Source organism: Nycticebus coucang, chromosome 9 (genome assembly GCF_027406575.1).
Source record: "Nycticebus coucang isolate mNycCou1 chromosome 9, mNycCou1.pri, whole genome shotgun sequence".
Taxonomy (NCBI): domain Eukaryota; kingdom Metazoa; phylum Chordata; class Mammalia; order Primates; family Lorisidae; genus Nycticebus; species Nycticebus coucang.
The window spans coordinates 61,614,772-61,641,684 of record NC_069788.1 but is presented as its reverse complement, the minus strand read 5'-3'; the positions used below and the strand labels follow the sequence as shown (position 1 = coordinate 61,641,684).

Here is a 26,913-nt window from a genome sequence, read left to right as displayed (position 1 = left end):
TGCTGTTTTGATCACTATCAATTTTTAGTACAGTCTCAGGTCTGGTAGCATGATTCCTCCTGCTTTGTTTGTATTGCTGAGTAATGTTTTGGCTATTCGAGTTTTTTTCTGATTCCATATAAAACGAAGTATTCTTTTTTCAAGATCTTTAAAATATGACAATGGAGCTTTAATAGGAATTACATTAAAATTATATATTGCTTTGGGTGGTATGGACATTTTAACAATGTATTCTTCCCAGCCATGAGCATGGTATGTTTTTCCATTTGTTAACATCTTCAACTATTTCTTTTCTTAAAGTTTCATAGTTCTCTTTGTAGAGATCTTTTGCATCCTTTGTTAAGTATGCTCCCAAATATTTCATCTTCTTTGGCACTACCGTGAAAGGAATGGAGTCCTTGACTGTTTTTTCAGCTTGGTTATTGTTGGTATATATAAAGGCTACAGATTTATGGGTGTTGATTTTGTAGCCTAAGACATTGTATTCCTTGATCACTTCTAAAAGTTTTGTAGTAGAATCTCTAGTGTTTTCCAGATATACGATCATATCATTTGCGAAGAGTGAAAGTTTGATCTCTTCTAACCCTATGTGGATACCCTTGATCACCTTTTCTTCCCTAATTGCAATGGCTAAAACTTCCATTACAATGTTAAAGAGCAATGGAGACAATGGGCAACCTTGCCTGGTTCCTGATCTAAGTGGAAATGATTTCAATTTAATTCCATTCAATATGATATTGGCTATGGGTTTGCTGTAGATGGCCTCTATTAGTTTAAGAAATGTCCCTTCTATACCAATTTTCTTAAGTGTTCTGATCATGAAGAGATGCTGGATTTTATCAAAAGCTTTTTCTGCATCAATTGAAAGAATCATATGGTCCTTATTTTTTAGTTTGTTTATGTGTTGAATTACATTTATACATTTACGTATATTGAACCAGCCTTGAGACCCTGGGATAAATCCGACTTGGTCATGGTGTATAATTTTTTTGATGTGTTGTTGGATTCTGTTTGTTAGGATCTTATTGACTATTTTAGCATCAATATTCATTAGTGATATTGGTCTATAATTTTCTTTTCTTGTTGGGTCTTTCCCTGGTTTGGGGATCAAGGTGATGTTTGCTTCACAGAATGTGTTGGGTAGCATTCCTTCTTTTTCTATATTTTAGAAGAGCTTTAGTAGTATAGGTACTAGTTTTTCTTTAAAGGTTTGGTAGAATTCTGACGTAAAGCCACCTGGTCCTGGGCTTTTCTTTGTAGGGAGATTTTGTATAGTTGATGCTATTTCAGAACTTGATATAGGCCTGTTCAACATTTCCACTTCATTCTGACTAAGTCTTGGTAGGTGGCATACTTCCAGGAATTGGTCGATTTCTTTCAGATTTTCATATTTCTGAGAGTAGAGTTTCTTGTAGTATTCGTTAAGGATTTTTTGAATTACTGAGGGGTCTGTTATCATTTCATCTTTACCATTTCTGATTGATGAAATTAGAGATTTTACTCTTTTTTTCCTGGTTAGGTTGGCCAAAGGTTTATCTATTTTATTGAGCTTTTCAAAAAACCAACTTTTGGATTTATTGATCTGTTGTATAATTCTTTTGTTTTCAATTTCATTTAGTTGTGCTCTGATTTTGGTTATTTCTTTTCTTCTACTGGGTTTGGGGTTGAAGTGTTCTTCCTTCTCCAGTTGCTTGAGATGTCCCATTAAGTTAATAACTTCGTCTCTTTCCGTTTTCTTGAGGAAGGCTTGCAGTGCTATAAATTTCCCTCTTAGAACTGCCTTTGCAGTATCCCAGAGGTTCTGATAATTCGTGTCTTGATTGTTGTTTTGCTCCAAAAATTTGGTGATTTCCTTCTTAATCTTGTTTATAACCCATCTATCCTTCAGCATAAGGTTGTTTAGCTTCCATGTTTTTGTATGGGTATGCAGGTTCCTGTTGTTATTGAGTTCAACTTTTATTCCATGATGGTCTGAGAGGATACAAGGAATAATTTCTATTTTTTAAAATTTGCTGAGGTTAGATTTGTGGCCTAGGATGTGGTCGATTTTGGAGTATGTTCCGTGGGCTGATGAGAAGAATGTGTATTCAGTTTTGTTGGGATGAAATGTGCTGTAGATGTCTGTTATATCCAGATGTTGAATGGTTGAGTTTAAATCTAAAATTTCTTTGCTTAGCTTCTTCTTGGAGGATGTATCCAGCACTGCTAAAGGGGTGTTAAAATCTCCAACTACTATGGAACTGGAGGAAATCAAGTTGCTCATGTCTGTTAGAGTTTCTCTTATAAATTGAGGTGCGTTGTGGTCGGGTGCATAAATATTAATAATAGAGATCTCATCATATTGAGTATTACCTTTAACAAATATGAAGTGTCCGTCCTTATCCTTAATTATTTTGGTTGGTTTAATGCCTATTGCGTCTGCGAACAGGACTGCAATGCCTGCTTTTTCTGCTTTCCATTTGCCTGGAATATAGATGACCATCCCTTTACCTTGAGTCTATATTTGTCTTTTAATGTAAGATGCGATTCTTGTATGCAGCAGATATCTGGCTTGAGTTTTTGTATGCAGTCAGCCAACCTGTGCCTCTTTAGAGGACAGTTAAAACCATTCACATTAATTGAGAATATTGATAAGCCTTTTGAGAGTCCAGTGGACATTTTAATCCTTTTGCGACTGTGGAAGTTGGAATTTGATCAAAATTTTCTGGGTAAGTTTACTTTTGTGGTGGAGGATTACGCTGGTGTTTATGGAGGATAGGTCTGAAATATCCTGGAGAGCTGGTTTAGTTATGGCAAATTTCTTCAACATGTGAATGTCATTGAAGTATTTAATTTCTCCGTCATAAATGAAACTCAGTTTAGCTGGGTATAGGGTCCTGGGTTGAAAGTTATTTTGCTTTAGGAGATTAAAAGTCAATGACCACCCTCTTCTAGCTTGAAAGCTTTCAGCAGAGAGATCTGCAGTTATTCTAATATTCTTCCTCATGTAGGTAATGGTTTTCTTTCATCTGGCAGCTTTCAGAATTTTCTCCTTCATATTAACTTTAGTGAAATTGATTATGATGTGTCTGGGGGATGTCTTATTCGGGTTGAGTCATGCTGGAGTTCTGAAACTGTCTGCTATCTGAATTTCAGAATCTCTTGGCATGTCTGGAAAGTTCTCTTTCATCATCTCATGGAGAAGAGCCTCTGTGCCTTGTGAAGCCACTTCTTCACTTTTGGGGATCCCTATAAGACGAATATTGGTTTTCTTCGAATTATCCCAGAGCTCTCTGAGAGGGTGATCTGTTTTTGCCCTCCATTTCTCATCCTCTTTGAGTGTTTGGGAGCATTCAAAAACTTTGTCTTCAATGTCAGAAATCCTTTCTTCTGCTTGCTTCATTGTGTTATTGAGGGATTCTACTGTGTTTCTCAGATCTTTGAGGGCTGCAACTTCTTGTCTCAATGTGTCAAAATCTTTGGTCATTTGGTCTTTGAATTTGTTGAATTCTTTAGATATCTTTTGGGTTACTGCCTGGAGTTCTAATTCAATCTTATTTGCTATTAAGATTCTGAATTCAATTTCTGACATCTGAGATATCTGTTTGTACATGGGATCTTGTGCTGTGTCTGCCCCATTGATCCTTGGGGGAGTTGATCTACTCTGATTATTCAGATTGCCAGAGTTTTTCTGTTGATTTTGCCTCATGATTATTTTTCACTGTTGCCTCTGGCCATCCTCAGAGTTGGGGAGGTGTCGCTCCAATATTAGACCCCAGCGGGATCACTCTATTGTTGCTTGATCTTTGTAGGTAGTGACCCTGTCTAGTTCCTCTGGGGCTGCTCCAGCTAGGGAGTTCTGGTTGTGGAAGCAGCTCTGGCGTGTGACACACCCGGACCCGGCAACAGGGTGGGAGGTGGTGTGCATGGTTCTGGGAGTGCCTGTCTCCTAGTGACTTTGGCACAGAGAGCCCAAGGCTCCAGCAGTCTCTGGCCAGGAGAAGGGCTCTGTGCAGAGGCAGGGAGGGCTCCAGAGGGCACGCGGCTACCAGTATCCCTGGCCAGATGAGTGGGCCAGTGTGGAGGCTGGGAGGACACAGGAGGGAGGATGCAGGGTTGCACGGCTCCCGCAGTTCCTGGTCAGGGCGTGCAGAGGCCCGGTTGGTGCAGGGTCACAGAACAGATCTTATGGAGGTCCGGGCAGTGCCAAGCCCAGGAATTTGAGGTTGCTATGAGCTGTGATGTCATGGCACTCTACCCAGGGCAATAGCCCGAGCCTCTAGTGTGCCAAAATCGTCTCACTCTGCCCGTAAGGGTTAAGGCTGTAAGGCAGCTCTGTCTCCGCCTTTAGGCTGCTCAGTCAATAGGTTACTAGGTCCCGCCCGATCTTTGCTCTGGGACCCTGAGGGCGGAGCTTGCCAGGGCAGATCTCTCACACAATGGATCCCTGCAGCCCAGCTCAGTGACTCTGTCTGGGGCCCCAGACAATGCCCAAAGTTCTCCACACTCCTGCTCAAGCTCTCCCCAAGGCAGTTCAACTGAGTGCCAAGTCCAGAAACACCGAAACAGTTCACAGGTAAGGCCTTTCCGGTTTGCAGTCTCACTGCTGCTTGTACTTATGGTTGTCGGCGTGATTACGTCGATCGAACACACGCAACCACTTGCCAGTTTCCCACTGTTTTTGTCCTCCTCTTTGGGTCCAGAAGTCCCTTGCTGACTCCCTGTATCCTCAAAGGGATGATTATAAGTAGATCCCACCAGCCAGAGATGTCTGGAGTCTTATCTCCCCAGACTCACCGTGCCCAGTTGTAGGGAAGCTGTTACTCGGCTGCCATCTTTAATCCCCACCCAAGTTCTATTTGTTTTGTTTTTTTCCTTTTATCTTTTTTGGAGAAAGCATCTCATTCCATTGGCCAAACCAGAGATCCATGGCATCAACCTAGTTCATGGCAACCTCAAACTCCTGGGTTCAAGCGATCCTCCTGCTTCACCCTCCCAAGTAGCTGGTAGTACAGGTGCCTACAATAATGTCTGGCTAATCCTTCCATTTTTAGTAGAGATGGGGTCCCACTTTTGCTTAGGCTAGTCTCAAACTCCTAAGCTCAAGCAATCCTCCCACCCTGGCCTCCCAGAGTGCCAGGATTATAGGTGTGAGCACTGTGCCCCATCAACTATTCTTTTTCAGTATGTCCATCTATTTCAATATACAAATATTTTCCATTCATTTCCTGAATTGTTTTTCTATTTTTTGTTTGTTTGTTTTTTAAGTTGGCTTTTGATTTTCTCTTGGATTTAACTGAGCTTCCTTAAAATCCATATTTGTAATTGTTTATCTGTCATTTCAGTATTTTCATTTTGTTTGGTCTTCATTGATAGGGAGCTGGTGGGCCTCTTTGGGGGTATCCTTTCACTCTGATTTTTCATACTTTCAGAGTTCTTGCATGGATTTCCTCTCATCTGAAGCAGCTGTCGCATCTTATTTTGGGTTTTCTTTTCCTTAGAGAAGACTTCTTTTATTTATTTATTTATTTATTTATTTATTTATTTATTTTTGCAGTTTTTTGGCTGGGGCTGGGTTTGAACCTGCCACCTCTGGCATATGGGGCTGGCGCCCTACTTCGTTGAGCCACAGGCGCTGCCCATTGAGAAGATTTCTTTCCCTGCCCCCGCAAGGGTGTATCTGCAGCATATGTTGAGTGAAAACCTCTGGCTTTGCTTGTGGGTGTTTTGATGCCAGTCTACTGTCCAGATGGATGCCTTGGTTAGTGCAAAGGTTTCCTTACAGCTGCTAGGTGTCTGCCAGCTGTAGCAGTGGTGAGCTATGTGTGTGGACAGATTCTCTGTCTCTTGCTGATGAAGGAGGATGTAAGTCTTTGAAATTCTTTCTCTCTCCCCAGCCCTGTGAAGTATTTTTGCACACCCAGTTTAATCTCCAAATCAATCAGTGGTGCTTGCAGGTAAAAATCAACCACAGCCTATATCAATTTAATAAGCTAATACTGTGTACAGCTAAAGCACTCATCACAGTCCCTGGCCAATAAAAGTCTAGAATGTATTTTAGTTATTATCTATTGTCATCCCTTAAATCTTTAATCAACTATGCACATAATTTTAGTGCAAGTCATTATCTATTTTGGCTTCATACAGTTTCTCTATCTTTGCAACAACCCTGTAAGGCAATCCAAGTCAAAGATAAAAAAGAAGATACCTATTCTCAGAAATATTTTTGAAAGGAATCATTCATTGCTGTTATTCTAGCTTCCTTGGAAGTCCCACTCTTAAAGTAATGCTGACCAAATATAATGGTGGTGACTCTCACAAATAAACTGGGAAATGAGCAGGCAGAAAGGATAGTGTGTGTGTGCGAACACGCGTGTGCATGTGTGTGTAGATAATAAGAAAGAGTATCATTATTTGGGACAAGGTACGCTAACCCATATTGTTCAGTATAGGAAAAATATTTTCTTTTTTTTTTTTAACATTAAGATAGAACAGTACAGGAAAAAATATATATCATACCAAGAAAATTGTGAGTGAGACAAGTCCTACAGAGTTTCCCTTATTTTGTCATTCTGATGCCTTTTCAACTGTGTGAACCCCTGGCTGGGAGTTATACTTAACCAATTCTTTGGTTTGGTGACTGTCAGAACAACTACAAAAAAGGCCAAACTGTCAACCAAAGCCTTAAAAGGCACTATAGACTCTTTACAAGTCACTCTTTGTCCTCTTTAATAGTCTGCTCTCCACAGAACACAAAGGATGGCTACACTGCACTCAGTGACAGAAAATACGAAATATCAAGAAGCCTCATAGGATTTCCTAAGGAAAGTCTGGTTTATTCAAAAGACTGGAAGGTTTTTTTGATTTGCTTTTTTTGGGTTTTTTTTGCTTTGTTCACTTTTATTTTTTAAATACAAAAGTCCCCTTTCTCAGCAAAGGAAAAAATGATTTGCCAACTGCTTTTGAACTCAGTTCACAAAATAAAAAAAAAGGAGCTGTTTATGCTGGGTGGTGGGAATCAGGGAATTCAAACAGTGCATGGGCGGATCCCATAAAGGATGCACTATCTCCACCCTAAATGCTTCCCGAAGTACAGTTTGCACTCAAGTAGAAAGAAGTGTTGATTATCTAAGGGAAGGCATCCCAGCCCAGGAAACAGAATTCACAAGCCCTGTGGGAAGCAAGAGGACCTACGTGTATTTGTTTCTACTCCGGACAAACTGAGCTAAATCACAACACTGTCAAACCTGTGGCTTTTCAGCAGGACCAGTGCCAGAGAGGAGGCAGCCACTCTGCAGATATCAGCTCCACATGCCTGGTGTGGTGAATCCCTAGGGCAAGCCTGACCTCACTTGTTAATAACCATGACCATGATGTTTCCTTTGGGGTTTATGATTAGACCTTCTATAACCATGTAGACAAGTCTTAAAACACAGACATGCCCAGAGCAACTCATAATACAATGTCAGAATAATAAACAGAGCTCCTGTATGGAATTTCTGCAAGCAAAGTCAGAGACCTGAGTCACCCGACACTGAGTCACATCTGATACAAATCTTTGAAAAGCTAACATCCTTGGGTCACCACAGTTGTGCATCATCTGTCCCTACTGGGAACAGCAGCAACAGACTATGAGCATTCTGGGAGCTGGGTAACCAAGGCCATTCTCTCACTATGGCAAGGCCCTGATTGTAAAGCACAAAAGAAGAGAAGCCAAGGATGGAAGGGAAAATGTACCTATCATTCATATGCTCACCATTTGATGGCTAAAGAGGCACAAGGTGAAATAGTCACCGTGGGCTATGTTCTAGAAAATGGGAGAATGGAATAGGAGGCATAACCCCTGTCTTGCTGGTAATCTACAATAAACAAGGCAGACACACATACAGACCGGGGCTGAACAAAACATGAAGCATGCTGATCACAGGCTAGACCTGACACGCAATGCACAGAATATTCTTTATTTATCCAAAAAAACTATAACTATAAAAGAGTATCCAAGATTTGAACATAATCAGTAATTTTTTTTTTCTTTTAGAGACAGAGTCTCACTTTGTCGCCCTCGGTAGAGTGCTGTGGCGTCACAGCAACCTCCAGCTCTTGGGTTTAGGTGATTCTCTTGCCTCAGCCTCCTGAGTAGCTGGGTCTACAGGCGCCTGCCACAACGCCTGGCCATTCTTTGTTGCAGTTTGGCTGGGGCCGAGTTTGAACTTGCCACCCTTGGTCTATGGGGCCGGCGCCCTACTCACTGAGCCACCGGCACCGCCCCATAATCAATAATTTTAACAGTTTAAACAGAGTCCCCAGTTTTCTTTCTTTTCCCTCTTTTCTCTTTGGAGTTTGAGTCAGGGGGGAAAAGGGCTGAGATCCCTATTTGTGACCTGGAATTCCTGGGCCTGCCTGCTCACTTATGAACAGGGCTGCCAGCCACGGTGATTTTGATGACTCTTGACTTGGCAGGTGGCACAGCTCCAATCAGAGCACCTGGACGGTGCAAGACCAGACAGGTTCTTCCCACATACCAGAAGGGGTGAAGAATGCCTAAAACAGACAAGGTTTAAGTAAATCCCTTTCTCAAAAACCTGAAATTCTCGTATGTGGTGACTTCAAACCTGGTTTAAGTTAAATGATTAAAAACTACAGAGTTCAGATAAAGGAACTGAGGCTTTAAGGCTTGATTTGGTGATGGCAGATTTAAGTTTTAATTAACTACCCTGTTTCCCCAAAAATAAGACAGTGTCTTATTTTAAGGTGTGCTCCCAAAGATGCGTTAGGTCTTATTTTCAGGGGACGTCTTATCTTTCCTGTAAGTAGGTCTTATTTTCGGAGGATGTCTTATTTTCGAGGAAACAAGGTATAGAGAAGTTTGCTATTAAGGGCCTGGTAAAAGGATGCCGAGAAACTGGGCCACGAGGGTAAAGGGAGACCACAGGGCCAATTTCCACTGAGGCAGCCAAGAGCTATCAGCATTGCAGTCCTTGGAAGTCTTGCTGGCAGCATGGGGTGGGATGACTCACTGAGAAGGATGTTTCCACCGGCACCAGTACTGGGGCTAGTCATGAGCTCGTTCTTTTTTTGTTTCTGGGTAAAGTGGCTGACTCACCAAGGAGGGGTCAAGTAACTGCTGCCCTTGGCACTGGTGCCGAGAACAAAGGAAGAAAAGAGAGCCACCTCACCTGGGAAGCCTGGTTCCCAGAGAATGCACAGGGAGTCATTCAGGAGGGCGTTCACACATTAAACAACTCTCATGAAGTAAACCTTCATTTCTATCTGCTATGAGGGTGGTGAAGGTTGTGTCTCTCTGATACTAAAGCAGACCTACTCAACATCTCTTCTGGAATGTGGGGTGTACGATATTTACAAAACTTGAGGGGAGGTTGAAACAAGGCCCAACTAAACACAAGGATTCTAGAGAACTTCTGGTGGGAGGGAGGATGCTGCTAGCAGTACTCCTGGCTAGATGCCAAGCCAGGCATTCTGGTATGAATCCCTGAACACAGCCTCTCCTCCTTCCAGATGACAGAGAAGAGAGGGGTGCTGGGAACTGGAGTAGAATCTGTAAAATCTCCACCAGCATCCGTAATTGTCATTAATTGACGTCCACATTTACCAATGCTTCCAGCTCTCTCAGAGGAAGCAGGGACTCTCTGAACCTCAGTTCTCATCTGAAAAATGGTGACACTAATAGTTTTGACCTGACTGGGTGCTCTGACAACTTCATTATCTATCACATAGAAAGGGATTAGCACAGTGCTCGAGGTAAAGCTCAGGACTACACTGTCTGTTGTTAATTATTGCCCACCCATCTAAATACACTTAAGTTGTATGTTTCTGGGTGTCAGCAAAATCTCTAACAAACAGATGGAGACAAAAAACAAGAAAAGTGTGGAAGAAGGTGGGGTTTGGTGGGATAAAAAATAGAGGAGTAGGGCGGATCTGTGGCTCAAAGGAGTAGTGCACCGGCCCCATATGCCAGAGGTAGTGGGTTCAAACCCAGCCCCAGCCAAAAACTGCCAAAAAAAAAAAAAAAATTATATATATATATGAGGAGAGGGGAGAACAAAAAGAGAAGCATACACACACACTTTTAAAAAAATGAACAAGATTAGCTTAGCTCATTTATTTTGGACATCTTTACAACAGAAATTTTTAATTGGCCTCCACTTGTCTAATTCTCTGGATTAACCAACATTCTCTCTTCCACCTATGAACTTCACTCACGCAGGCCCCCACATGCTAATTACCCCAGCTGGTAGGCCCCTCTCTGGACTCCCACCAGCTGAGTTATGTTCTCACAAAGGGTCAGTTGTGTCTGCTCCTAAACTGGTTATGTCAGTTGTACTTCTCCGTAATTACACAATTTAGTTAGAAAATTCAAAAAGAGCGTTGCTGTTCTAAGAAAATTAAGTTTAATGCTTTGATAAAGGTGACTAAACGAAATATCAAATCAGGTATGGATGAGACAATTTATAAAAGAATTTTATAAAAGAACATTATTTTTAACATAGGAGGATTCGACATTTATATTTTTTTCACAGATATCTTTTAAGAAGGCACATGTATTTATAATGAATCTCCAACAACCTGTTCAAATAGCCAACCATTAATGTGCCTCATAACTATAGGGAAAAGTCTATCATCTAAACTTAATTTCTAACAGTTATCAAGTGTTTCCTCTGTGCAAGGCACTTGCTGAGTGCTTCATATATGTAATCTCATTTGAACCTCACAAGATTTGTAGTAAATGCTACTTTCTTTTATTTGTTTATTTATTCATTAGCTGTGTTTCCCACACTAGAGTACAGTGGCTCATCATAACTCACTGCAACCGTGAATTCCTGGACTCAAGTGATCCTCCTGCCTTAGCCTCCCTCAGGCAGTGTAATTATTACGTACTGTCAACACATTTGGAAGTGGCAGGGGGTAGGATTTGAGTCCAATAAGTCTGTCTCCAGAGCTTGTGCCTTTATCTGCTAGAAATCTGACCTTCATTCAAACAGAGCACTTGAATAGTAACATAATGAACCAATACAATATGCTGGAACAAATTAATACTGTGGAACTTTGCTAAAATATTCATTCTACTTTGGCTATTGCTGGCTTTTAGAATGTACATTTTGATGCACAAATGTTCTGTCTCATTCTGGTTCTGCTTCTATCTCTGAGCACATATGTATGTAAAATCCTCCATCAGGGAGAGTCAAACATGGCTGCTCTGCCTGCTACATTAGCCCATAGACTGGGGTGCTCACCTGTCCCCTTGCAGTATAAAAAGCAATGCCAGCAGAAGGAGAATTACTGAGTCTCACCATGCTTCGGTTTCAACACTTCTCCTGAGTTGCAGGGTATTAACAATGCCTGAAAACACATGGCTTCAGCAAATTTGAGCAACATGCCATATGGCAAGACCTGTTATGTAATTTCTAAGTCAACGTTTAGAATCCATGCTGACCCCTAAATATGCCACTACCAGACTGATTTACAGAGGACTAGGAAGAAAATAAAAACTAAGGTTACTGGCAGTCACTGTTAGTAACGGCGCATTTTAGGAAGTGATAAATGTATTGATTCATTGTATCAATAAAAATACCTTAATTGCAATCAGCAGTGATTTAAACATTTACAAAGACTGCTCTCAAGTTCATCAGTATGGTTTTTGTTTTTCTTTTCTGAAACAGTGTCTCTGTTGCTCTAGCTAGAATATGGCAGTGTTATCATGACTCATAGCAACCTCAACTCCTGGGCTCAAGTGATTATCCTGCCTCAGCATCCCAAGTAGCTGTGACTACAGGCGGCATCACGACATCCAGCTATTATTTTCTATTTTTCATAGAGATGTAGTCTCACTCTTGCTCAGACTGGTCTCGAATTCCTGGCCTCTAGCAATCCTCCTGCCTCAGCCTCCCAAAGTGCTAGGATTACAGGCATGAGCCAGTGAGCCTGGCTGAGAATGCCTTAATTGTAATCAGCAGTGAATTAAACATTTATAAAGACTCAAGTTTATCAAGATTGACTATGACATACTAACTTTATAATCTTCAACATAAATCTATGTAATATGTTGTCTGTACATATGAGGTTTGGGGGAACATAAGGATTTATGTAGCAATACCATGCTTTAGATGCCTAATTCTGAAGGTTATTTGTTTTTTCCTTATCCCTAGCACAGGGGTTTCTGCTTCATAATCAGAATTATCTGCCAGACAAATATTACTACAACTACCTAGCCAAGAGGTAATAGGAAGAAAAGATAATATATTTAAAATGTAAATGCCTCAAAGCACGATTCAGTGCAGTGCAAATGGCTTCACAAACAAGCCTTTGATTTGCCTCTGACAAGTCCACTGAGCAGCTGTATGGCCAGCATAATTGGCTGATTCATGTTTTGTAAGAGGGCCGGAGGGGATCTGAGATCATTCCAGGCTGTATCTCCGCCTTTCACAGAGGTTATCTTGCCCAAAGTCTAGCAGCTTGTGGCAAAACCAGGTCTCGTAAACCCCAGTACATGAGTTTTCTTTCTGAAATACTGAGGATGCTGCCTCAAGTACTGCAGTAAAGAGATGATCATGGTGACAGCGATGAGGATGCACACCACGCTGGCGCTTCCGACACGCCAGGTACTGGGTTAAGTGCTTCACACAAATAGATACGTCATTTAGTCCTCAGATCAATGCTGTGAGATCAGAACTATCACTGCCCTTATTTCTCACATGAGAAAACAGAAGCACAGGGAGATTCAGTAACGCACCTGGCTTCGCACAGATACAAAGTGGTGGAGCCTGGCTCTGAACCCATTCTGACTTAAGAGCTCACTTTCTACGACCACTGCATACAACCCACTGCAATGCCATTAGCCCTTCTAGAGAACCAGGTGTTTCTAATCAGAAAGCCTGCGCACTTCCAATAAATGGCCAAAGGCAATTGAGAATCCAACATTGTAACAACACACCACAGGAAACTCGGGGCCACTGCTTCTCGTTGCTCTCTCAATCCTTACCCTCATCTCTCTCTCTCTTTCTCTCCCCATCAGCCTCCAGTTTTGAGAGCAGCTTTGAGAGCCCCAATTCAGCATCAATGATGCCATTATTCATCCAGTGTGACAAATAGGTCGTTTTCAGGAAATATGTGCTTCCCCTTCTTCATTTCCCCTATTTCCCACCAGATAATGAATGCTTCTATCTTAATGTTTCTATTCACAATTAAGAAAGAACTGCTATTTTTTAATGAAGAGATAGGAAATCAAATTAGTATGGAAGCCAATCAACTAATATACTAGTTACATATTTATTAGGCAGATTAATTACAATAAATGAAAACCTGGCAGAATAGTAAGCAAGAATTTTGCTTTTTCTAAGCGAGAAGGGTATCAGTATTTGTGCAATAATGGGGATATTTGAAGAATAAGAAATTTTACCTACAATTTTATATACAGACAATGCTCTCTGAGTCAGGAGAACCCTGCTTCAGGGCTCACTGGAACATGGCAACCTAAAATTTAGTAAACATTAGCCTGTGTTTAAAAATCACTTATTTTAAATATATCTGAATATACTGTTTGTATAAAGAGCTATAGAAATCCTGAGTTGCACCATTGAATTTTATCATCTGCATTGAATGAAATTATTTCTGACAATTTCAGCCTTTCCAGATTTTTGTCTCTTCTTGGATTTTTCTCGAATACTCTAAATATTAGAGTTTAAATATTATCTCTAACTGTTGTTTGATATGCATGCATGTCTCTTCCTTGCTAACTTATTTTGGGATTTCTCAGAGCTTTCCTGGGCTGTGCACACAGTAGGGTTTCATAAATACTTAAAAATTATTCTGAGACTTTCAGGCTTCCCTGGTTTTATGAGGGGGACCAACAGCAGAGCCTGGGCTGAGGCAGAGAATGGTGGTGCAGAGTCCCAGGACACAGGGTGGGGAGGGTTGGATGGGTCTGCATAAAAAAGGACCTTAAATGTAGTCCAAGGAGTATAGATTTTATCTGGTAAGATAAAGATAAATGAAGAGTCCTGGAAAGTATCTGAGAACTGCATGAGAAGAGCTCTAGTTCAGGAAGATATATCGGTCAGCACCTTGAATATCATCAACTGAACAGGGTAGAAACTGGGCTTTGTACAGCCACAGCATTTGTCCCTCGTTGTCACTGCAACTGTAGAACATATTTTACTTTTGTTGCTGATTTGAATCAGCACAAAAATACAGATAGTGCTAACAATTAGATTGTTCCAGAGTATGGAATTTGTTAGATAAAGTCCCAAAGGGTGATACAAAGACAAATTAATTACAACCAACATCATAAACTACTTACTCATTTTAATAAGATACTTTGTTGAAGTTGCAGGAATGATGTTCGGAAATGCTAATTCACCCAATGTGAGCAACTAAAGGAATTTTGCTAGTTCTAGATTAACTTTAAAAAAAATTACATATCAATTTCTCAACTAATTTTCTTTATATGGCATCAATAAAAAGTTCTCTGTCAGCAAGTAACTTCCTTTCACCTCCAAATCTTTTTTTTTTTTTTTGGCCAGGGCTAGGTTTGAACCTACCACCTCTGGCATATGGGACCGGTGCCCTACTCCTTAGCCACAGGCGCCGCCCAACCTCCAAATCTTTTAAGACCTATATCTTCTCTTCATTTTTGCTGGTTTTTAACTGGATGAGAAAGTCATTCAGCTGATGCTCTTGTAAGGAGAAAACATTCATCAAGAAGAAAAATCCAGGTTGAGAGATCTATTGTACAGCATGACTATAGTTAATAACGATGTATGTTGAAAACTGGCAAAGGAGATTTTCAGTGTTCTCAACACATTAAGTATGTGAGGAATGCATGTTAATTAGCTGGATGTAGTGGTTGCCATTCCACAGTATATACACATTTTAAAACATGTTGTACATAAACACACAGAATATTTACTTGTCAATTTAAAACAACAATGTTAAAAAAGATGAAATAGCTAAGAAAATGGGGGACACAATCAGAGGGGAAGGAACCTAAAACTTCTTCCACTAAACCAAATGCTTCTTGAACTGTGACAACTGCAACTGACTCCCAGGAAGGCCTGAGATTCACCTATGATTATAAATAGTAAAACAACAGTCACTTGTGCTGGGTCAAGCGAGGATAACAATGCTGCAAGGACAGAACACCAGTAGTAACAAGTGGGGCTAGGAGGCAGCATTTCTTGGAGAAACACAGAATTTAGTTCAGATGATCACTGACGGCTTAGGACACAGGGCCTGAGTGTGCCCTGGCCACCAATAGCACCTGTCCTTTGCTTATACAAACAAAGCAGGGGGTGACTTGAAAGTTAGTGGCAAGGAATGGCATGAAAAATGAAACCTTTTCTTCAGGTGATCATCACAACAGCTACCATTTATTGCTACATGGGTGTGGTTCCCTGACACACAGGTGGATCCCCCATTATCTCAAATCCTTGGAACGTCTCTGAAGATAATATTACAATACTCCCCTTTACAGGGGAAGAACTTGAAGCTTAATGAAGTTTAAAAAAAAATTGTTCAAGTTTTTTGCTAGTCAGTGGCAGAGCCAGATTCTGAAACCAAACTCATATGCTAGAGTTGGAAAGAATGGGTGCGAATTGTGTGGGAAAAATAAAACACAGGAGTAATTAAGGAAAATAGATGTAATGGAGGAGGACAGACGTCCAACTATCAGGTGCAGAGAGTCAACTTACCAGCATATTTTGCAGTGTTAGATTCATCCATGGACCAAAAGCAATAATCAAAGGCAAATACCTAAATAGAAGGAAAAAATATTAAACATAACTCTTTATGAGGATATCAGACTGAAAATCAAAATGAAGATGAAAAGGGCACTCACTAATGTTTGATTTTTTTTTTTTTAATCTGGAGAGGGATACCCACTACTGTCTGATTTTTAAAAACTGCTGCAGGTTTGGTACTTTTGTTAACCACGAAGTTCTTTTTAGACTAATTTATAGTTAGCTTCACGTATTAGAGTAAGCTGTATATGAAAATTGTCTTTCAACCAGAATTCAAATAACCAGACATCTTTCTTTTTTTATTATTACTAAATCATAGCTGTGTACATTAATGCAATCGTGGGGTACTACATGCTGGTTTTATATACAATTTGAAATATTTTCATCTAACTGAAATAAACAGACATCTTAACCAGATTTTTAAAAACATGGTACATTTAATGAGAACAAGAAAACAACCCACCACTTCTGTCCAAGACCACTGTTCCAGTGTTTGCTGAAACCTCCTGGCTGCTTCTCCTTTAGCTTCTCAAGTAACACTAAAATGATCACATTTCATTTAAACCAGTTCCCTTTTCTAGCTTTCCATATCATTTCTAGCATAGTTGAAGCTCAAAATTACTTAGAGTCCCATCTTGGACTCCTTTCCCTCTTCTGTTTCAACATGCAATCTCTGGCCAACTATGGTTATTAAATCAATAATTCACTCTTGCATACATAAGTTTTCCATATAGCTACTAGATGCCTACTATCTATCAGGAATGCCTTATGCTTCCTCCATAGCACTCCCCATCTAACCACTTGTGCTCTACCCACTATCATCAATGCATAAAGCTATGTTCTCCAAAGCGTGTTCCAAGCACAGGGGTTTTGTGAGCTAGTCTGTGGGGGGAAAAAGATTAAATCATTTTGGAAATGGTGCACACCTTACCCTATTTGAGATTCTCAATAGAATTCTCAGTGTTAAAAGTCCCTGAAAAGTTGTCCAGCAAAGAAAACCATTTAATGATGTTCATTATATTCCTTAGCAAACTCTGGCCCTGATGATAGCAGTCACTTTCCTGGGTTCTTTGCTATTGCCTTTTTTTCTCTAGCCATCCAAATAGCAAATTATAAACCTCCCACGGACAGGACTTCCTTCTTGATCATTTCCAAGGCATCTCAAGCACTGAGCAAATGGAGTCCTTGTTCTTTGGCCTAGCATTTGAGAAGCCCCAATAAGGCTCTGTTAGCCACTTTCCCCTCAGTTCCTCAAGCTCCGTGTAACTTGTCCTTACTTTGGGATTACTGAAGACAATTTCACCTCTGTTTTTGTTCTCTTCTTCATTTCCACCCTTCAATACACTTCATACTCCTCAAGCCCCAGTTTAACATATTTTCTTCCCAGGAAGCATTTCTTGGTTAAATCTAAAGGAATTATCTTTCCCTTCTCTGAAATTCCACAATACCATTTAATCCTTTTTTATGGCTCCTATCCAAATTATTCTGTTTTTTACTTACCATGTATATGATCTGTATATAATTTTTATCTCCACTTGTACATTAAATTCCTTGAAGGCAGAAATCATACCTAATTCATCTTTGAAGCCTGAAATGTTCATAGTAGCTGTTTTATAACTATTTATTGACTGATCAACAGCATTGACCTTTCAAGGAACCAGGTACTTTTTACATTATAACAGACCAAATTATGCTCTGAATAATTTCAGCACCATACCATCTTTTTAAAAATGCTTTTAAAACCGATACAGGTATATACTATGCACACTACTTACATCATCAACCCTAGATCTAAATTCAATTATGTTACTCACACAAACATTTGCTCTGGTCTTATAATAACCATGTTTCAAATGAACAGCTAGGAAACAATACTTTTAGCCAACAGAGAGTGGAATTATTCACTACATTCAAAGCCTCTTCCAATGACTTAAGAGACCACACAGGCGTAATCCCGTTAATCTTCCAGCCTCTGGGCAAGAACTAACTTCAGTACTTCTCCTGAGAGATGAAAATCTGTCTTGTTTTTAAACATTTCCAGAAAAGGCGATTCCACAACCTCCCTTTAATGGCATCTTACAGCACTTAACTTTCATTCCCAGGACATTTTCTTTTCCTTTTGACCTAAGTCAATTCTCCTTACTTTAAACAGCCAATAGGGGCTATTTTCCAATGTTTTTAAATGTATCTTTACTATTGTCCTCTGGAGACTCAAAGAATTTCTTTAGTTGTTGCTTTATATGTATAGTGGAATCATCATGTATTTCCTGTTATTTTTTCATGCTTACCGCAAACTTATTTTTAACAGTTTGCTATTCTGCACATGGGATTAGAAAGCTAGAGATTTACTTCACAATACTACTTGAAATAAAATGAAATCCACCCCAAATTGAGGGGTCTACCTGTCAGTAAGAATCATTGCAAATTCTATGACAATTTCCATTTCTAACAATGAAAGAGTTAGTAATTTAAAGTTGTTCTGCTGAGGAAACACAGGCTCGGCACCTGTAGCTCAAGCGGCTAAGGCACCAGCCACATACGCCAGAGTTGGCAGGTTTGAATCCAGCCCAGGCCTGCCAAATGACAATGACAACTTCAACCAAAAACTAGCCAGGTGTTGCGGCAGATGCCTCTACGTAGTCCCAGCTACTTGGGACGCTGAAGCAAGAGAATAGCTTAAGCCCAGGAGTTGGAGGTTGCTGTGAGCTGTGTTGCCCCGGCACTCTACCCAGGGCGACAGCTTGAGGCTCTGTCTCAAAAAAATAAATAAATATAAATAAAAATAAAAAAGGAAATACAAAACAAAATTTCATTTTAAGCATTTACCCCTAAAAGTCAGACAAATATTAAAACCTCAAGGGCCTTGACAGTACTGACAGACACAACTGGTCTTTGCTTTCCGAATACCAACCTCCCCTTGAACTGAATTACATCTTTAATTTCACAATCTTTGATCACAGACACTTTAGAATGGCGATCCCTCAAACCAGTCATGGAGTATAGGTTATTATATTACTAAACATTTGCTAGAAGAAAGCCCAGAAATCTGAGTGATTTTTCTACAACTCAAAGCAAGTGAACAGAAAAACTCTTGTTGTATTTTTTGCTCTTTAATCTCAGCTAGAAGCGATTCCCGAGATTCCTTGCCCTTCTACGAAATTCTACAGCACGCTATAGTTCCCATAATACTGTTCACATATGGTCCTGTTTTATGCCTCAGTTCTTCTAACCAGGTCGCCTGTGTTCCACACCTCAGTACCTGGTTCAGTGCCTTGCCCAGGGAAGCCACTGTACATAATACTTTTTCAATTAATAAACACATTGCCAGGAGAAGGAGTTGGAATGCAGACAAAAGCATGGGATGGATGTGAGAACTGTTCTGAATAAGCAGAAGTTCAACTGCAGAATGTATTTTTTAGATGTTTCATTACTTCTACATGCATGTTCTGGGGGAACTTGGGTCTGTCAATGGTTAAATACAGATTTAGTCCCTAAATGAACAATGGGATCCCTTTCAGCACCGTGAACTGAATAAACAGGTGCATAAACCATGGCCACACCAAACCATAATTTGTAGTTTGCACAGAAATTAGAATCATTAAAGCCAGCCTCCAAGTTACAAATATCCAACTTATGTATACACACACTTATGAACGGAAGCTATTATAGGTAATAGGTAAATGTATCTGTTCCAACCTACATACAAATTAAACTTCAGAACAAACCTACAGAACCTATCTTGTTCATAACCTGAGGACTGCCTATACCTATCACTAAAAAAATTTGTTATGACTGTGGCTATGGCAGTTTTTTTTTGTTTGTTTGAGACAGAGTCTCACTATGTCGCTTTCGGTAGAGTGCTGTGGTATCACAGCTCACAGCAACCTCAAACTATTGGGCTTAAGCGATTCTCTTACCTCAGCCTTCCAAGTAGCTGGGACTATAGGTGTCCGCCACAACGGCCAGCTATTTTTTTTGTTGTAGTTGTCATTGTTGTTTCGGCAGGCCCGGGCAGGGTTCGAAACTCCCACCTCTGGTGGATGTGGCTGGCACCCCAGCCACTGAGCCACAGGCACCAAGCCGGCCATGGCAGTTTTAAAGATGTTTCAAATAATTTCCTTGCCATGGCTAGTCCAATTATTTCTCCTGCAATCTCTTGTTAGCAGTATAAATACAGCTGGGCACCTGTAGATCAGTGGTTAGAGTGCCAGCCTGTGTACCTGGGGTGGCAGTTTCGAACCTGGCCCAAGCCTGCTTAACAAAAAAAGAAAAACAAAAGCAGCATAAATAAACTATTTATAAACTATTATTCTTCTTATGATGGCCGCAATATAATTGAATAACACATGGTTTGTTTCAACAAGAGTCATGGCTTTCTTGGGTCTTATAGTGGTTTTGAGTTTCCAATAGAAAATGCATTGACATTTCAAAAGGAAGAGAACCAATATTTTGAGACTTATTCCTTGGTAACGGACCACTATGAGCAAAAAGAAAATCATTTCCCCCCCAAGAACTACCACATTACATTAGAGAAATGGTATTTAAGACTTCTAACTCATTTCATTAGAATTCCTAAATGCTTATGTCATCTATTCATCATGAAGTCACTAGTATCTTCGCTGGACAAGTGTAAGTTTTATATTTTATTAATGCCAACATTGTGAGAACATTTTTTGGGGTAAAAGCATTCATACCTTTTCAACTAGAAAAAGAGTCTCTTGTCACTTTTAAAATCTGAAAGCCATTGTCTTCGTTGTTTTCAACAAACTTTGACCCCACCATCTGAGAATCCCACTCCTTCCTCTTAGATGTCAAACTCGTACCAGCGTTTAATTCCCTGCAGCTTGCCGTACATCTGTTCCACCTTCATTAGTCTCTTAAAAATGTTAGCTTTGCATTTCTGTGAACCACTGAACATCCAGTAAAGTTACTAAAGCTGTTTTTAATCAGGCAGATGTGTTGAGTGATATATATTCTGAGGTAACAGAGTTCTAGGACTTAAGAGCAGGGTGCAGCACAGTCAAGCTGCACTCTTACCTAAATGTCCTTTCTCTGATGGCATTTCTATGGTATTCAATTCACAGTTAAAAGAAAAATAAATAAATGAATGAAGAAAGTATCTCCTACATTCCTAAGAGAACTAGAAGGATCAATGGTTCAAGAACTGTAATCTGTAATCATTTTTCTGATCCATAAAACCAAACGTGAAGGTGCTTTCAGCTGCATTTCCCTGTATCCTTATCCTTTCTAGCCGTGCGCTTTCACCAATAGGTTCTCCACCTGTGCAATGTTTAATCCAGAAAGCAATTAACTCAAGTCCACGTGCCACCTTTTTCAGTTTTAGGTCCCACAGGGAACTCAAATATATATTAAGCGTGTTTTCTGTCTTCTAGCTGCTTACAATCTAGTTAAAAAGAACATAATACAACCATTATTTTGGAAATCATTTTTTTTTTCCCAAAATCATTTTACTACCTCTCACACACTCTGCTCAGGCAGAAAGTGATTAATCTAATATTTACTATGTAAAGATAATTTAATTTATGCAACTAAATATTTCTGGACAGACACACTAGATTTTTGCAAAATGAACCAACACCTACCTTCTTTCCACTCTATTAAAATCTTTTAATGTCAGCTCAAATGTCACTCTCTTATGAAACCTTTAAGGATACTACTCATTACTCGAATTTCATACCTGTCTAATCAGTGTGTGTATGTAAATACACACACACACACATCTGTTTATATATGATTCCATGGCCCTGCTACATTATTAATTCTTTATTGACGTCTCCATTTTCACTTCCACTGTAATGACAAGACTAGAGGCAACCTACAGACCTTCTGTGTGTGTTTACTGGATTCACTCTCCTATCCAAAAGACAGGAGCAAGACCCTCTAGTCATCTATCTATTTTGGCATGGTCAGCCACCTTCTCAGCTCTGAGTCTCCACCAATGACTAATAAGTCCCCTGGGTGTACTGAGCAGCACGGTGAGATGTGGAGGTGGGGTGGGGAGTTGGAAGAAGAGAAGGGAACGTAGAAATAGAAGAGAACTCCCCCATCCTGTAATGCCCTCCTGCTCCTAACCTCTCTGCCCTGCCCAGTGAGCTACAACTCATACCTGCCCAAATGTTACCTCCTCCAATGTTTCCTTGGCTTCCCTCTGTCATTGTTCCCTCCTCTGTGGTATTAGCTAGAAGCTTCTCCCTCTAATACACACTCATCCACCTAAATAACTACACATTTTACATTAAGTTAGGATTGTGGGAACTTAAGCAGAATACCCACCAACATAATGCTTGGCACAGAGTATAACTGAGTATATGGCAGCTACTCCCCAAACATCCGAGCCAGGGACTATACTATTTCTTTTCCTTTTCCTCTTTTCTTTTCTCTTTTCTCCTCCTCCTCCCCTCCTCTCTTCTTCTTCTTCTTTTTTTTTTTTTTGAGACAGGGTCTCACTCAGTCACCCAAGCTGAAGTGCAGTGGCATGACCATAGCTTACTATAACCTTGAACTCCTGGGCACAAGTGATCCTCCCACTTCAGCCTCCTGAGCTGCTGAAACTACAGACATGAGCCGCCATGTCTGGTACTGATTCATTCCTTTATTCCTTGTAATACAGGCATTGGACAGTAGACAAGTGCTCAGTATTTGCTGAATTCAATAAAGAGAAAAAAAATGAAAAGGCAAAAAACGCCATGAGTGGAAGAGTTGCCACAGATTGGTTCTGTGTCAAAAATATCAATGCAAGACATACTACTTCTTAGCTCCCAAATCCAAAATCAAGAGGGCTTACTTTGGGAGAAAAAAGTCCACTCGATGTGGACTCACTTTGTTTGGTTTAGCTGTTCACATCTGCAGACCCAACGCCATTATTAACAGCCTGTTCTACCAGTACCTAACAGAGCCCAAGATTTCTCTCCAAACTCCATGTTTTCCAGTTTTAGGAAAACTAGCTTGCCAATGTCTTGTTTTGTGGTTACTTTTCAACTTTGTCAATCTGAAAGAATACAAATAATATGAAGGAGACATTTCAAATTTGTTCACATTTCACCATACCATGTTATACGAACTGAATCATACCCAAAAAAGTACTATATTTCATTTCATATTAAAATTTTCCTTTCAATACCAAGTTGGAACACTTCTCTTTTTCATCTTTTTCCTAATAGCAGAGATGTGAAGAACCATTAAAATAAAAAAAGTCAGAGTTAAACTTCGTTCATCTTAGAGAAGCTGGACTAAAATCGAAAGGGAAGCCCAGCACTGGAAAGCCTGTGTGATCACAAAACTGTCCTCACTGCTGCCTTCGCAAAAGCAACTCTGCCAGCACAAACTCTTCCCTTATTTGAATGTAACTTCTACTGGGCACAAAGAAGGAATGCCAGAACCATCATCCTCATTACCAGTGAGTTCTACTGACAGAAATATTTTCCCATTTAAATATCTGTCAAATAACTGCTATCTCTTTACAATACAATTAATCGCTTCCTTTATATCTTCCTACTATATCAATAGCTGCCTATTGTAAATTGCACACGAACTTTATGGACACCCTGTATACACACTACACAACCACTTGGTTTACAGTCAACACTGCCTGACTGTGAAGATATCCAAACATCTTAAAGATTCAAAGCCAGCAGCATCTGCTGCATATCTACAAAAAATAAAGCATCGTCCCTGATCTCAGGAAATTTACAATGTGTCCTAGGCAGCTACTATCTGTAGAAAGTACTACTCTGCTTTGAAGTTCAAATTTCTATGGGTACATAGAAAAGGTGTCTCTTCAAAGAACTAATTCATCCTTGTATGCATTTAATGAATAAATTTGAAAATAGGAATCAGTCCTCTCAAAACCCAGACTGGTCTTGTAACAGCACAGAGCTGCCATTCAACACTACACACATAGTATAAACTAGTGAAGCACTAACCCAATTCTCACTCTTTCAAATATTCATGTTTAATCCCTTAGTATTCATTTTTAGAATGTGTTTCACTGGTTGCTGAGGGAGGGAGTGTCATAAACACACAATCTATGGTATTATCAGTTGTTTCATGCCCTGATTACTTCTCAAAATACCTACTACCCAAGTAACTTCTCCAACAGCACATTCAAAAGGTAATATGGATATTTTCAAATACAGACTACTTAAAAAAAAAAAAAGCCCAAAAGATAAGTTGCAAATGTCTAAACATATACTGTATGAGCCTATCTGCTATCTCTAATAAATGACTATTGTCGCTCATAACAAAGGAGAAAAAAGAAAACATACTAAATTTGAGTCACTCATCACCTTCCACAAGCAATCTCTCGGTCTGGTTCAGAACATCCAAAGACCTCACCTTATGTACCTGTCCCCCCTACTGGACAGTGCCAGGTGCAGCTAGCCATAAAGGGGAGAAAGCGGAGCTGACTCTAAGGCCCAAAGCCACCAGAGCCTATAGGACTTGAGGTAGGCCAGGTGTGCAGACATTTATTTTCAGTCAAATCACACTGGAAAGGCTGATAAGGAGTTCACTGACTCAGGCCTCGCCCAGGGATTCAAGAGATCCTCGCTGATAGAGAAGTCTTTCACTGTGCTGGATGACGAGAGGAATCAGTACCAAGAGACAAAAGACGGGTGTCTTTTCCTCTTGGGGCCTATAATCCCCAATCTGGAACTCTGCTGGCTGCACTGTAGGCATCTACAGGCAAAGTTACAGTGGGATTATTGGGTTCTGAACAAAGCCAGAGAGAGAAAGAGCAGAGAAATAGACTCTGTAGAAATTTTAAGGTAGAAATACACAGTACTATCTTTCTGAAGATTTTTTTTGATTAAAATGGGAAAAAAAATTACCTTTGGAAAAATTTCAGGCATTTGATTTAGAATGGCAAAGTGTGGTATATGGTATTACTGTTTCAGACGACTCACTGCCCTCCCCTGAGGGGATTATACAAACCCGCCTCTTGCCACATGACCTGCACGGCCTCTAGGAGGAGGAATAAAATTCCTGGCCCTACTGATTTTAGGCTTGGCTATGTGACTTCCTTTGGCCAATTAAATGAACAAAGTAATGTATGCCAGTTTAGGGCTTCAGCTCTAAGAAACTATGTAAGGTTTTCTTTCTTTCCCACCCCTCACTCCCACCATGGTATTAGCAAGTCCCAACAAGGAGCTGTTCCTTCAGATTGGAGCTCAGATTGAAGTCACGTGATGCAGAGCAGTAGCAGACCTCAACTGACACGTAACAACAGAAAAATAAACTTTGGTTGTCTCAAGCCATGGAATGTTTAAGGTCATTACTGCTGTAACATCTAACATAAACAGACTGACACACAACGTGGTTATTACAGGGTGAACTTGAGATGTTATTCACCCTATATCACACTAACAATTATCCTGCATCCTGCAGCCAGATGAGTTACTTACATGTACAGTTCTGATCATATAACTCTTCTGCACAAAGATCCTAAAGGATCTTCACAGCCGACCAGATTCAGCTCAGATTCCTAGCCCTCTATATGCTATTTACTTTCCCAGTGTTTTAATACACAACTTCCTTTCAGGGACTCTACACTCTAGCCAGAATGTACAAGTCATTACTTCTTAACACATCAATTCCTCGCTTCCTTTTCTTTTCCTTTTGAGATAAGAGTCTCACTATGTTGCCCTCAGTAGAGTGCTATGGCATCACAGCTCACAGCAACCCCAAACTCTTGGGCTCAAGCGATTCTCTTGCCTCAGCCTCCCACGCAGCTGGGACTACAGGTGCCTGCCACAATGCCCAGCTATTTTATTGTTGCAGTTGTCATTGTTGTTTAGCAGGCCCGGGCTGGGTTCAAACCTGCCTGCCTTGATGTATGTGGCTGGCGCCCTAACCACTGACTTACAGGTGCCAAGGCCCTGTTTCTTTCTTCTTTGGCTCCCTTGCACACATCTTTTTTTTTTTATTGTTGGGGATTCATTGAGGGTACAATAAGCCAGGTTACACTGATTGCAATTGTTAGGTAAAGTCCCTCTTGCAATCATGTCTTGCCCCCATAAAGTGTGACACACACCAAGGCCCCACCCACCTCCCTCCATCCCTCTTTCTGTTCCCCCCCCATAACCATAATTGTCATTAATTGTCCTCATATCAAAATTGAGCACATAGGATTCATGCTTCTCCATTCTTGTGATGCTTTACTAAGAATAATGTCTTCCATGTCCATCCAGGTTAATACGAAGGATGTAAAGTCTCCATTTTTTTTAATGGCTGAATAGTATTCCATGGTATACATATACCACAGCTTGTTAATCCATTCCTGGGTTGGTGGGCATTTAGGCTGTTTCCACATTTTGGCGATTGTAAATTGAGCTGCAATAAACAGTCTAGTACAAGTGTCCTTATGATAAAAGGATTTCTTTCCTTCTGGGTAGATGCCCAGTAATGGGATTGCAGGATCAAATGGGAGGTCTAGCTTGAGTGCTTTGAGGTTTCTCCATACTTCCTTCCAGAAAGGTTGTATGCAGTCCCACCAGCAGTGTAAAAGTGTTCCCTTCTCTCCACATCCACGCCAGCATCTGCAGTTTTGAGATTTTGTGATGTGGGCCATTCTCACTGGGGTTAGATGATATCTCAGGGTTGTTTTGATTTGCATTTCTCTAATATATAGAGATGATGAACATTTTTTCATGTGTTTGTTAGCCATTCGTCTGTCGTCTTTAGAGAAAGTTCTATTCATGTCTCTTGCCCATTGATATAAGGGATTGTTGGCTTTTTTCATGTGGATTAATTTGAGTTCTCTATAGATCCTAGTTATCAAGCTTTTGTCTGATTGAAAATATGCAAATATCCTTTCCCATTGTGTAGGTTGTCTCTTTGCTTTGGTTATTGTCTCCTTAGCTGTACAGAAGCTTTTCAGTTTAATGAAGTCCCATTTGTTTATTTTTGTTGTTGTTGCAATTGCCATGGCAGTCTTCTTCATGAAGTCTTTCCACAGGCCAATATCTTCCAGTGTTTTTCCTATGCTGTCTTGGAGGATTTTTATTGTTTCATGCCTTAAATTTAAGTCCTTTATCCATCTTGAATCAATTTTTGTGAGTGGGGAAAGGTGTGGGTCCAGTTTCAGTCTTTTACATGTAGACATCCAGTTCTCCCAACACCATTTATTGAATAGGGAGTCTTTTCCCCAAGGTATGTTCTTGTT

General features: G+C 40.2%; 1 protein-coding gene across 6 annotated transcripts in view; it reads right to left on the bottom strand.

The window, feature by feature from the left end:
- The window catches only part of KIF13A (kinesin family member 13A), a 234,457-nt gene that overhangs the window by 107,772 nt on the left and 99,772 nt on the right, over positions 1-26,913 (bottom strand). For all 6 annotated transcript variants that reach the window (XM_053603550.1, XM_053603551.1, XM_053603552.1 and 3 more), the window contains exon 4: positions 15,684-15,744. In XM_053603550.1, coding sequence (XP_053459525.1) covers positions 15,684-15,744 — 61 coding nt within the window. The remainder of the gene's footprint in view (positions 1-15,683; positions 15,745-26,913) is intronic.